Consider the following 14,129-nt stretch of genomic DNA (forward strand, 5'->3'; position numbering starts at 1 on the left):
GAAACCAAGGCCTGAAGAATGACTTGCCCAAGGTCTGAAGAATAGAGCTAATCTAGTGACCCCCTTCTCTGAAAGCAGCTAGCTCAGAAGGCAGCAGACACTTGGGGATGGGGACTGAGGCAGGGGGCAGGATGCTATGGTGAAGAGTGGGACTGGGGTGATGCAGAAGGGAATCAGGGAATTAGGGATGCTGTGTGAGAGCTGGGGTTATATTAAGGGCAGAAGGCCTGGGGAGGCAAAAGCAAGGAGGTGTAGGGACTAGGAGTCTATAGTGAGGAGGGGGCTGGAGTGAGGAGAGGGCGGGAATGGCAAGGGGTACAGTGAGGAAGGCGAGAAGCAGAGGCTAGGGGTATAGTGAGGAGAGGGCTGGAGAGAATGAGAGGAGGGAAATGGCAAGGGGTACAACGATGCCGGGGTGCGGGAGAGTCCAATGTGGCTGGGAACTACAAATCCCAGCAGGCCCCGCGTGGCGGGCCGGAAGTGTCCTGACCGGACTGTTGCAGCTGCGAGGGGCGGTGGCGGCGGGAGATTCAAACCTGGGAGCAGGAGCAGGAGCAGGAGCAAGAGGGCGAGGAGGATGGAGGGGAGCAGAGCAAGGCCCGGCGGGGCGGCCTGTGAGTGACGGATCGAGTGTTAGGGTCGAGAAGGGACCAGGCTGTGTCCGAAGACGGGGAGAGGAGCTGGGGCTGGGGTCTCGAGCCGTATGGGGTTGGCAGCACGGGGAAGTCAACAAGCATTTATTGAATGCCTACTATATGCCCGGCCCTGCCCTAAGCGCTGTTGTGCAATGCTAAGAGCGCTCGGAGACCTGGGTTCGAGCCCTAGGGGTTAGAGTCCCCGACTCTGCTGTTTACCTGCTGGGTGGGTTTGGGCAGGTCACTAACCCAGGAGGCCTTAGCTTCCTTATCTGGAAAATCGGGCCAGAGGAAAAGAGCAGGGTTTAGTCTGAAGGATTGTCGGAGCCCCTGGATATTTATCTGCTTCCCATCTGGGCCGGGCTGTCCTAGGGCGTCCTTTAGGGAGGAGTGGGGTCCGAGGTCCTCAAGCCAAGTCAATCAATTTAAATTAGACAAGAACTTAAGTGGTTATGCAGAGAACTGTGCTAAATGCTGGGGGTAAAAAATAACATTTAGTGCCTTAAAGTTTATAAAATGCTATCCGGACCAAAAGGCTGTGAGACAGGCATTTTACAGATGTAGATGTAGATGTAGAGGGCCTGAAGGCTGTCTTCTGGCCTCTAAAGATCTTCCATGTGAAAGCTGAGGTTGGGAGATGTTAATTGCCGCAGTCACAGTTGTGCCAGGCCTGAGACGGGACTGAAGCCAAGTTTCTGGACTCTTAACTTAGAGATCTTTACAATTCACTGCCTCCTGAGAATTCTAGGGTTTCAATCTGGCCTCCTGGGTGGAAAGAAAACCCCTCCCCTTGCTTCCCCCTCTTCTCTCAAACCAATGTGAGTTTATTTTTTTGGGGGGGGGGGGGTCCAAAAAGTAAAGTCCATGAATCTGTAGAAGGAGGGGAAGTTTAAGCTTGTGAGGGTGGCTTTAGACTTTAGGAAGTCTGGAAGAAAGAGTGCCGTTTGTACACACTCACACCCACACAGAGTCCTGCCCAGTTTTCAATTCATACCTCTGGGGTGAAGTCATTTACCAGCTTACTTTCCAGGCTTAACTGCCAACTCTTTCTTTTTGCTCCTCCCTTGGAGTAACTGATGGATTTCTTGCCATTGGCCTGTCATTTAGAATATGGTCCTGAGAGTGTATTTTTAAAAACCTCACTTCACTGCCAATTCAAATTAAATTCCTCAAAGAGAAATTTGACAGTCAGCTAAAAATAATTAGCCATAGAAATTAAGTACTGGGTCAAAAATAAATCGACTGAACTCTGTGTCTACGTTTAGTTCACTCTTGAGTTCATTTTTCTTTGGAATCTTTTGGGTGGGAGCTTGGGGGTAGGGCAGTGTCTTAACTGTGTCTCCCCTAAAGTAGATGCTTCTTGGGGACTAGCAGAATGATGGGTTGGCATCCAAAGGGGCCTTGAGAAATATGGCTTTTGTCAGTGAAGATTTGGTGAGTGGTTTTCTATTTTGACTATTTGGAGGATTTTTTTTTGAAGATTGCTTGGATCTTGAATTTGTAAAATCATAGAATCTTAGAGTTCAAATATAATACACTCCCTGTGCCAAATAAAATGCACTCCTACCTCATCTCTATCAAAATCTTTCTTATGTCTGTGTTCAGCTTGGGAGCTCGCCTCCTCCATGAAGCCTTCCCTGAACCCCTCCAGCTGACAGGGTTGTCTCCTTAATTTTTCTCCACAGTTTCTCAAAGGATATTCCTAAATGACAAGTCTGACCCTGTTCCTCCCCTCCTCTATCAACTCCAGCGTCTCCCTATTCCCCTTAAGATCAAATACAAACTTCTGTGTTTGGCATTTGAAGTGACACACATTCACAGCCTGGCTCCCTATGTCATTCCCCTTCACATACTCTAGTCCAGCTAAACTGGTCATGCACATTCCTCCATCTTCTTTCTTTGTGCCTTTTTACAGGCTGTCCCCAATGGATCCAATGCTCTCCTTCCTCACCTCTGACTCTTAAGGATACCTTGTTTCTTTCAAAATCTCAGCCAAATACCACGTCCTACATGAAGCCTTTTCTGATTTCCCCAAAAAAGTTACCTCGTATTTATTTATATATAATTTAGTGTATATATGTGAATAAGTTATCACCCTCCTATAGGATATATAGTCCTTGAGGGCAGAAACTTTCATTTTTTGTTTTTCTATCCCTAGCACAATGCTTGGCATGTAGAAGATGCCTAATAAATGTGGATTTTTAAAAAAAAAAATCTCTGTATCTCCAGTGCCAACAATCGTTGCATCCTGAAGATATAAGGCATTTGATTAATGGTTTTTTAATTGAATTGAGATGTAACCTTAGAGGGCATTTAATCTAATTCTAGCAGATATATACCCAACAGGCAGTCATCTAGCTTTAGCAAAAGCAAATATCATTTACCAACTTGATCTGACTTTTGAAGAAAGAGCCAGAAATAGACTCTTGGGGAACTCTTAGTTAAATAGAGCTAAGGATTTAGGTGACCAGAGATAAAGACATCTCTCCTGGAGGGTGGAGGAGAGATGGGAAGAGAGTGACAGGTAGGGAGGTAGGCAGGAAGTGAGTGGAGGGTTGGAAGGAAGAGTCTGAGGTTTCCTAAAGGAGGAAACTGTGGAAAAAGCAGAGAAGGAACTAATGATAATTGGAAAAGTGAGAAAATGACAAAAGGGAATGGCCTCTGAAGTCTAAGAGGGTATAGAACATTGGGCCTGGACAAAGTATTTTTTTCCCATCTGCACAGGGAATAACAGCTAACCTGGGAAGACTCTAGTCTAGAGAACTGGGGCAGAGTGGGTATGTCAAATGGGAATTTTTTGAGGTTTTCAGGCAGGGAAGGGATTGCATTTGAGGAAGACAGTGAAGGGTAGGAATTAGCCATCCTGACCCCCTTTTGATCCACAGCTGACCATGTCGTACCTCCCCCCTTCCAGATGAGCGCCTCACTGCAGAGGAGATGGATGAACAGAGGCGGCAGAATGTTGCCTATCAGTATCTCTGCCGCCTGGAAGAGGCCAAACGGTGAGTAGAGATAGGCAGGAAGGGGCTAAGGGATAAAGGGAAGTGGGCAGAAGGAAGCTGTGGAATGAGGGGAGGTGGGTAGGGAAGCCAAGGGACAAAGAGAGGTGGGTAGAAGGGAGGCCAAGGGCTGAGGGGAGGTAGGCAGGGTGGGAGTGGGGAGTGGGGAAACCAAATTGTGAGTGGGCAATGGACTAGGGATGGCCATGTGGTCAGTGGAATTTCCAAGATCACAAGTATGCCTGTCCTTCATCCTACTCCCTCTAGCCCAATCCCAGCTAAATTATCTGGGTTGATACCACAGCAGCATCCCCCAGGAGATGAAAAGAGAGAAAAAAGGGGTAGGTTGGAGACATGGCGATGTTGGGGTAATACGCAGTGGTCATGGTCTTGGCTCAGTTCTCAGTCCCTTTCAGAGACTTCCCTGGTATCCCTCAGTGGGTAGGACAGGACTGAAGATGAGATGTAGAGGGCCTGAAGGCTGTCTTCTGGCCTCTAAAGATCTTCCATGTGAAAGGAAATTAATCGTACTCTGCTCGGCCCCAAATGGCAGAACTGAGAGCAATCCTTGGAAGTTGGGTAGAGGCAGATTTTGGTTTGATGTAAGGCCCAATTACAAATACAAAACTTGGATAGGCTGCCTCTGAAAGCAATAGTAATAGTAAGAATACCTAGTGTTTATATAATACTTTACAATTATTGTCTCATTTGAGCCTCACAACAACCCTGAGAGCTTTTTACAGTTGAGGAAACTGAGGCAGAGGTTATGTGACTTGCCCAGGGTCACATAGCTAGAAAATATCTGAGATTATATTTGAACTTGGGTCTTCCTGACTCTAGACCTGGCATCCTATTCACTGTGCCACCTAGGCGCCTCACACAGCAAGTCTCCAAGCAAAGACTGAATGACAGAATGACCGCTTGTTGGGGGTATTGAAAAGAGAATTCTTGTTCAAGGAGGGGTTGAGGTCCTTTTCCAACTCCAAGATCCTATGATTTCATGAAAACCCTAATCTTTTATTTTAAATAAGGTTAGGGATGGGTACTAGACCTATGATGATGTTATCAATAAAGGGAATTACTAGATGAGGAAACTCCTACCAATGCAGGCAAAGATTTTCTCTGTCTTAAGGAAGTTGCCTAAAGCTCTGAGATGTCAGTCATGTAACCAGTATGGATCAGAGAAGGGACTGGAACTTGGGTCTTCCTGGTTCTCTATCCAGCCTGTCACGCTTAGCCTCTCAGTTTAAATAACAACCGTAATCATATCTCAGAGATGAAAAGAGCAGCATGAGGGATAGGGAGCCAGGACCTGCATTCCAGTCCCTTCTCTGACACGCACTGGCTGTGTAACTCCAGACAAGTCACTGAACCACTCAATGCCTCCAGACAAGTTTCTTCAGACTGTAATTGAAAGACATTTGCAGATCTGTGGAAATTGGCCTCATGAAGAGAGTCAATAAAATCACAGGTCTAGAAATAAAAATTTATGTCTTTCCAGTCATGTAGCAGTTTAGGTTTTATAGAAATACTTCCCCCTTTGTCATTTTGGTTGATCCTCACAGTAACTGTGACGTAGGAAGGGCTTGTTCCTTCTGTTTCTCTCTGTGGCTATGAGGGGCTTGATTGGGTCATTTTCCCCATTCTTTGAGGGCAGATTTCCCTCAGATACAAGGGATACTCACACTGAAGATGTCGTTACTGGTTTTAACCCCAGGAGCTGAAGCTCGGGATGATTTTCTCAAGCTCACACTGCTCTTTAGTAATAGGAGCAGGGCTGGATTGCCCAAGCCGCCTGGGTGTGCGAGTCTTCTTCCTGCTGTCCCTGTTCTATGCCCTGAAGATTACCTGTCACTCCCATCATCATCCAAATGTGGAGAAGGGCTCTGGACTGTAGAGATCTGGTAGGCAGGCACAGCCTCTGCCCTCCAGGAGTGCTGTCCAGGGCAGACGTGCTGACGAGGATGGACACAGACAGTAAGAGACACATGGGGAGAATGGCGAACAGTTTCTCTGCATAACGAAACAGGAAAGGTCTTGGTTAAGGCCTGTTTGAGTGATGTTCAAAACAGGGAAGAACTGGTAGATTTCCTTCTTTTTTCTTTAGGTCAATTTGGAAAGATTTTCTAGAGGGGAGGATAATTAAGATGGAAGAGAGGGAGGTTGGAGCAGGGAAAGAAGACGCAGGAGAAGGGGGTCTTCTACATGACTTGAAGACATTGAAGTTACAGTAAGTGCATGGTAAATAGAGCCAGTTAGGTGGCACAGTGAATAGAGGACTGGGCCTGGGGTCAAGATTCAAATCTGGTCTCAGACACTTACTAGCTGTGTGACCCTGGGCAAGTCACTTAACCTCTGTCTGCCTCAGTTTCCTCATCTGTAAAATGGGGGTGATAGTATGAGGAGCAAATGAGATAATATAAAGTTCTTTGAAAACCTTAAGAAGCTATGTAAATAAATTCTCATTAGTAGCAGCAGCAGCAGCTAGGTGGTGCCATGGAAAGAGCCCGGCCTCGGAGTCAGGAGGACCTGAGTACAAATCCAGCCTCAGACACTTGCTAGCTGTGTGACCCTGGGCAAGTCACTTAGCCCCAGTTGCCTCCCCCAAAAGGGGGGGAGACAGTAGCAGCAGCAAAAGCATTGGATTTGAAATCAAGACATGTATGTGACTCCTCGCTCTGCTGTTTCTTGCTTGTGTGATCTTGGGCAAATTATTTCACCCCTTTGGATGACAGTTTACTGTTATTCTATAAAATGAGAGGTTAGACTAGCTTATCTCTTTAAAAAAAAAAACAAAAAACATTGCCCTGATTTCTTTCATCATTACATTGCTGTTATTTTCCCCACCTCCCCTAAATTGAACCTCCCTCCTGACAAAGCAAAACAAAAAAACTGATGCAGAAACCTTGTCTGACAATGTATATGATATTCTGACCTTGTAGTCATGCCGTAGCATCTTCCCCACTCTCATCCTCCCATTTGAGGGATAATGAATAGGCCTCAGAACCAACCCACTAAACTATTTTCTATAAGAGAAGTATTTCGTATTCATTCTCTCTCTCTCTCTCTCTTTGTCTCTCTCTAAACATTTTTATTTAAAGTTTTGAGTTCCAAATTCTATCCCTCCTTCCCTTCCTCTTTCCCTGAGATGGTAAGCAATCATATACAGGTATGTGCAGTCATGTAAAACATTTCCATATTAGTCGTTTTGTACAAGAAGACTTGAATAAAAGAAAAAAAAATGGAAGAAAGTGAAAAATAGCATGCCTCACTCTGTATTCAAACAATATCAGTTCTTTCTCTGGAGGAGGATAGTATGCTTCATCATTAGTCCTTTGGGATTGTCTTGGACCATTGTATTATTCATGAAACAATGTTGCTGTTAACTATACAGTGTTCCCCTTCCAGTGCAATTTTCTTTCTCCTTTGTTTTGTCTTTTTGGGTATCATCCCATCAAAGTCACCTTCTCTCTCTATATACACTTTCTAATTGCTCTTATAGTAATAAAGTTCTTAAGAGTTACAAATATTATCTTACCATGTAGAAATATAAACAATTATCCTTATTAAATTTCTTATGTTTTCTCTTTCCTGTTTCTTTTTTACCTTTTTGTGTTTCCCTTGAGTCTTATATTTAGAGGTCAAATTTTAATTAATTAAGAATGCTTGAAAGTCCTCTATTTCATTAATATCCATTTTTCCCCCTGAAAGATTATATTTAATTTTGTTGGCTAGGTGATTCTTGTTTGTAATCCTAACTCCTTTGCCTTCCAGTATATCATATTCCAAACCCTCTGGTTCTTTAATGTGGAAACTGCCAAATCCTGTGTAATCCTGACTGTAGCTCCATGATATTTTCATTGTTTCTTTTTGGATCCTTACAGTACTGAGCTTAATCTGTGAGCTCTGGAATTTGGCTACGATGTTCCTGGGAGTTTTCATTTTAGGACCTCTTTCAAGCGGTGATCAGTGGATTCTTTTAATTTCTATTTTGCCCTCTAGTTCTAATATATCAGGGCAGTTTTCTTTGATAATTTCTTGAAAGATGTTGTCCAGGATTTTTTTTTTTTGATCATGGCTTTCAGATAGTCTAATAACTCTTATATTATCTCACCTGGATCTATTTTCTAGGTCATTTGTTTTTCCAATTAGAAATTTCACATATTCTTCTGGTTTTTTTTACTTCTTTGATTTTGTTTTTATTGTATCTTGTTGTCTTACAGAGTCATTAGCTTCCACTTGCTTGGTTCTAACTTTTAAGGAATTATTTTTGAACTTCTTTTTCTATTTGACCAATTCTGGTTTTTTTTTAGGGAGTTATTTTCCTCAGTAAATTTTTGTATATCTTTTCCCAGCTATTGACTCTTTTTTCATGATTCTTTTGCATTACTCATTTCTTTTCCTATTTTTTTCTTCTACTTCTCTAATTATCCTTTTTAAGCTCTTTTAGGAATTCTTTTTGAGCCTGAAACCAAATTACATTTTTCTTTGAGGCTTCACATATAGTAACTATTGTCTTCTTCTAAGTTTATACCTTGATCCTCCCAGTCAGCACAGTAACTTTTTATAATCAACTTCTTTTTTTTTTTTTGCTCATTTTTTCTGCATTTTTTGCAACTTAGTGTTTTTATATGAGAGTTGGGCTCTGGTCCTGTGCTGTCCCAAGTTGTTTGTGCTGGGGCTCAGGGTCTTACTGCTGACTTTCACTGGGCATCAAGGCTTAGTTGCTTGCTTTCACTGGAGGGTAGGCTTTCCTTCTGGCTTGTACTGGCAGGAGGGCCTCCCTTTTGGCCTCCCCTGGGTGTCGGGGTTAGCTGCTGGCCTGCCCCAATGGTGGGGCCCTGATGCTCAGTTACTATGGAAACAGGGTCTCACTATTGGCCAGCCCTAGGGCAAGGCTTCACTACTGGTCAGCAATGGGATCAAGGCCTCTCTGGTGGCTTGTATTGGGGAGGGAGGTGGGGCTAGGGGTTGCTGGGGTAGGAGTAAGCTCATCCCATTTACATTTACAGTTATGATTACTAATTGTGCATTTCCTTCCATCCTATTTTCTTCTATTTATCCTTCTCTTCCTTTTTATCCTGTCCCTCTTCAAAAGTCTACTGTGCTTTTGACCATTGCCTCCTTTAATCCTTCCTCCCTTTTATCAGTTTCTTTCTCCCTGCCCTGCCTCCCCGCCCCATCTTTTTTATCCCCTTTTCCTCCTCTTTCCCTGTTGGATAAGATAGATTTCTATACCCATCTGAATGTGTGTGTATATACATATATGTGTATATATATACATATACATATACATATACATATACATATACATATACATATATTCTTCCCTCTTTGAACCAGTTCTGATAAGAGTGAGGTTCAACATTGCCTGCCACCCCTCAAGTTTACCCTCCACTATAAAAACTGTTCCTTGTGTATCTCTTTTATGTGAGAATATTTTCTACATTCTACCTCTCCCTTCTCCCTTCTTCCACTGTATCCCTCTTTCTCATCTCTTCCCTTTTTTGGGAAGGGAGGAAATCCTCCCAATATAATTAATTCCTACTCATGCCTTCTGTCTAACTGCCTTACTAATGAAAGAGTTCTTAGGAGTTACATGTATCATCTTCCCATAGAGGAATGTAAATAGTTTAATTTTATCGAGTCTCTTGGATTACTCTTTCATGTTGACTTTTTTATGCTTCTCTTAAGTCTTCTGTTTGAATGTCTAATTTTCTATTCAGCTCTGGCATTTTCATCAGGAATGCTTGGAAGTTCTCTATTTCATTACATGTCCATTTTTCCCCCTAAAGGATTATACTTTGCTGGGTAGATTATGCTTGGTTATAATCTTAGTTCCTTTGCCCTCTTGAATATCATATTCCAAATCATCTATTCGTTTAACGTGGAAGCCATTAAATTTTGTGTGATCTTTACTGTCACTCCTTGAAATTTGAATTGTTTCTTTCTGGCTGCTTGCTATATTTTCTTCTTGACCTGGGAGCACTGGAATTTGTCTACAATATTCCTGGGATATTCCTACGATATTCCTGGGAGTTTTCATTTTAGGACCTCTTTCAAGCAGTGATCAGTGGATTCTTTTAATTTCTATTTTGCCCTTTGGTTCTAATATATCAGGGCAGTTTTCCTTGATAATTTCTTGAAATATGATGTGTAGGTTCTTTTTTTATCATATCATATCATATTGCTCCCTGAACCCTAGGTCCTCTAGGTAATCCAATAATTCTTAAATTATCTCTCCTCAATCTCTTTTCCAGGTCAATTGTTTTTCCAATGAGATATTTCACATTTTCTTCAATTTTTTTCATTCTTTTGACTTTGTTTAATTGTTGCTTGAAGTTTCATGGAGTTGTTAGCTTCCACTTGCCCAATTCTAATTTTTAAGGAATTATTTTCTTCAGTGAGCTTGTGTACCTCTTTTTTCCATTTGGCCAATTTTCTTTTTTTTAAGGTGGTATTTTCTTCAATATTTTTTGTGCTTTTTTTTTTAAACCAAGCTAATAATTCTCTTTTTATAATTTCTTGCATCGCTCTCATTTCCTTTTGCCAATTTTTCCTCTACCACTCTTATATCTTTCTTTAATTCTTCCAGGCATTCTTGTTGGGCTTGGGTCCAATTAGCATTTTTCTTTGAGGCTTTGCTTGTAACTTTTTACATTTTTGTTTCTGAGTTTTTATCTTGGTCTTCTCTCACAGTAGCTTTTTATGGTCAAATTCTTTTTTTGTTGTTGTTGGCTCATTTTCCCAGCCTACTTCTTCACTTTGAACTTTATATTAAAGTTGAGCTCTCCTCACCTCATGGCAGGGAGGCACTGTGTCAAGCTTCAGGCTTTTTCATGCTGCTATTTTCAGAGCTAGTTCTGAGGGTCTGCAAGTTTTCATTGCTTCCAGCGTCATATGATTCAGGGAGAGAAGTGGTCACTGCTCTTTGGTCTACGCTCTGGTCTTTATCCAGGAAGGGCAGGTCCCTGCTCCTCTTGGTCCAATTGTGACTAGGTTCCCTGCTTTTTTGCAACCCAACCAGAAGCATTTCGCTCTACTTTGGAACTGTGACCCAGAGCTGTATATGAGCAATAGAGTTGCCAAATAGCACCAAATCCTGCATCCAGGGCCAGCAAAGGGACTCATGTAATTTTTATGACAAGTTGTCTCTCAGCTGAGAGCTCCCAAAACTGTGGTTGCCTCCAAAACTGCACACACTCTAGCCAAGCTCCCACCATAGTGTCCAGGATGTTTCATTCTACTAGCTGATTTCTCTTATCTCTGAATCTATAATTTTACATTTCCAGGTGTGTGTGGGCAATTTGAGAGAAGATAGGGTGAGAACAGACAAGGGGCAGAGAGAGAGTAGAAAGGGAGAGATTGCTAAGCCAGGGGAGTAGGCATTCAGTTCTGATCTAGAGACCAGAGGACCTAGGGTTCAGAGAGCAATATTCAAATGAACTGACATGAATTCAGTGTGACTGCAGCCTGCCTGGGCTCCTGGGAGCCCAGCTAGAGGGGCTACAACCTACCTACTCCTTTGACTTTGCCCACAGTTGGATGGAGGCCTGCCTGAAGGAAGAGCTGCCTTCTCCGGTGGAGCTGGAGGAGAGCCTTCGAAATGGGGTTATTTTGGCCAAATTAGGACACTATTTTGCCCCCGATGTGGTTCCTTTCAAAAAGATCTATGATTTGGAGCAAATGCGGTATAAGGTGAGGGGCCACCCAAAGGCCCAGCTTTCTTTCCTTGTTCCCTCGCTTTTACCTACAAAAGGGGCTCATTATGGGGTCATCTTCTTCCTCTAACCATGGATGAGCTTCCTAAAAAGTGAATTGTGCTTCTTTCAGCTGTAAGGGACACTTCCATAGTAGGCTTTAAGAAATTAAGTGGTCCCTGACCCCTGAATCAGTGCACAAACTGTTATCTAAGATACCGTGGTGCTACGCCCCACCTGCCCCTGTGTCTCTCTTTTTTCCTATCTTAGCAATAGACATCCCTTCCTTTTGGAAACTTCCTGGACCAGACCTTTACTCTTTCAATTTTCCCGCCAGCACTGGTGTCTAGATCTTTATCCTGCTCTATCATCTTTCCTTATCTATCTCAGAGTCTGTCTATGGCCTGGGGCAGTGTTCTGTCTCCCCATCAGAGAGGATCCTCCCTCTGCATCTTCCCTCCTGTGTCAGAACAGCCTCTGTCCATAAGGGACTCTCAGTACTACTCAGGGACTGACTTTTCTTTTCTTCCTCTTTAGGCAAATGGCCTGCATTTCCGTCACACTGATAACATCAACTTCTGGCTGACTGCAGCATCTCACATTGGCCTACCTAAGGTAACCTTGGACCTGTCTATATTGGACATCAGAATTGGAACCTGTCACTTGCGCCTTCCTGTTCCTCTGTGCCACACCTTTGTCTCCATCAGCACCTTTGCCCCATGGTTCTCACGTTCCTCACTGACTAGCTAAAGCTGATAAAAACAGCCTTGGAACCGGTAAAACTTCACATGAGCATGCCCTCTTTCTGTAACTGTACAAGGAAGAGAATTCCCCTCTACACTTCCCTTCTGAGTCCCTCGGAGTTGTAAAGTATCTGTGTAGTAAGAGAGATTTTCTGTGTATATAATGTATATAAAACACTTTTCCATGTATATAGCATGTAAAACACTTTGCAAATCTTCAAGCCTTATACAAATATGGCACAGTGCCTGGCATGTAGCAAACACTCAGTGAGTGCATTATCTTTCTAAAATATCTATCTAAATGTGACATGTATATTTTCAGAAAAAAGACAGTACAAAAGTACAGATTCTGGCACTAATAATATATAGAGGAACTTCTTTCAAAAACTGGCAGAAGCAATAGTAAAATATCAGACTATTAGCTGCCAAAATAATGTACATTTCCCTTTATTTTTCTCCTGCTTTGGGAGCATGTGGGAACTAAGAAATTAGAGCATAAAAAGCTTATAGTGTAAATTTGCCATTGTTTCATATGTTTGCCCTTTAATGTGGCATGAATTTATATCAATGTTGACTTTTCACTCTTTTCCCCACCTAGTAGGGAACAGGAATAAAGGCAACTGGGCCATAGATAAGGCTGGATCATTGAGGTCAGCTGTGCCCACTGTGATTTCATTCCTATAAAGGACTCACAAATGAGAAAACTCCCTTTACCAATGCAGATTATCTACATTCTCTGTAGCCTATAGTCTTTTTTTTTTTTTTTGAGGCAATAGGGGTTAAGTGACTTGCCCAGGGTTACACAGCTAGTAAATGTCTGATGCCAGATTTGAACTCAGGTTCTCCTGACTCCAGAGGTGGTGCTCTATCCACTGTGCCACCAAGCAGCCTCTGAAATCTATAGACTTGAAGGTTCCCTAAAGCAATGAGAGGTTAAATGATTTCCCTAGGGCCATACAGCCAGGATTTGTCAGAGGCAGCACTCAAACCCAGGTCTTGGCTCTGAAACTAGCTCTCTGTTCACTATGGCAAGGGTGGGGAACCTGTACTATGCCATATTGACTCTCTAAATGCCACCCACATTTAGAAAGGTTAAAAAATGGTGCCCTGAGTTTCTTCCTTCCTCAAACTGGGTGCATCTACTAGGCTACTAATAGGTTGGCTCCTCTTACAGACTTTTCTTCCTGAGACTACAGACATCTATGACAAGAAGAACATGCCACGGGTGGTTTACTGTATCCATGCCCTGAGGTGAGCAAAACTCCTATCACCTAGGTTCCTAGGTACAATAGAATATCCCCTACAACTGGCGCTATGCTAGGGGGGATGGAGAAAGGGCCCAAAGGAAAATCATTAGATGTGAGAGCATAGATCTGTATAGTTGTGTGTGTCTGCAATGCTGAGTGAGTGAATATCCTTCTATGGATATAACCATGGGTAGAGGCTGAGATGGAGATGTTCCTGGTTTGTGATTGAAGAGTGAGGTTCCCACGGGAGTGGGACCCAAGCCAGGACCTTCAGGTAAGGTCAACCTTGGATGAATGGTGGATAAATTTTTAATGCCCCTCATTTCAGATGAATATGAGTCACCGTTTACAGAGAGAGAAAGATTCCTTGAAAACATCCTAAGCTTAGTTCCTTAAGATGATGTAAGGAAGAAGTTTCCTTCACAATTTTGCTTTCTGTTTTTTCCTAGTCTCTTCCTCTTCCGATTGGGATTGGCACCTCAGATCCATGACCTGTACGGTAAAGTAAAATTTACAGGTGGGTTCACTTTCTTCTCTACCCAGCAATTCAATTCAGTTCCATTCAGCTAGCATTTTTAAAGTTCCTCCTCTCTGGGCACTGGCCATGCAAAGAGGACAACTAAACAATGCCTGCCCTGGGTGACCTTAAGGCATACTGGGGGGACTGGATTACAGTATCTATACCGATCAGCAAATATAAGATAATGAGGCAGGAGAGAAAATAATACCAGGTAGTATGAAGAAAGATTTTACCTGACCTAAGCCTTGGGAGAAGTTAGAGATTCTAGGAGGCAGATATGAGGGT

General features: G+C 42.9%; 1 protein-coding gene across 1 annotated transcript in view; it reads left to right on the top strand.

Moving 5' to 3' along the window:
- Nucleotides 1-577: 577 nt before the first annotated feature.
- The window catches only part of IQGAP3 (IQ motif containing GTPase activating protein 3), a 62,715-nt gene continuing 49,163 nt past the window's right edge, over nucleotides 578-14,129 (top strand). The window contains exons 1-6 of the mRNA XM_036755365.1: nucleotides 578-614; nucleotides 3,550-3,637; nucleotides 11,176-11,332; nucleotides 11,872-11,949; nucleotides 13,252-13,328; nucleotides 13,774-13,841. Coding sequence (XP_036611260.1) covers nucleotides 578-614; nucleotides 3,550-3,637; nucleotides 11,176-11,332; nucleotides 11,872-11,949; nucleotides 13,252-13,328; nucleotides 13,774-13,841 — 505 coding nt within the window. The remainder of the gene's footprint in view (nucleotides 615-3,549; nucleotides 3,638-11,175; nucleotides 11,333-11,871; nucleotides 11,950-13,251; nucleotides 13,329-13,773; nucleotides 13,842-14,129) is intronic.

Source organism: Trichosurus vulpecula, chromosome 4 (assembly GCF_011100635.1).
Source record: "Trichosurus vulpecula isolate mTriVul1 chromosome 4, mTriVul1.pri, whole genome shotgun sequence".
In the NCBI taxonomy this organism is placed as follows: Eukaryota; Metazoa; Chordata; class Mammalia; order Diprotodontia; family Phalangeridae; genus Trichosurus; species Trichosurus vulpecula.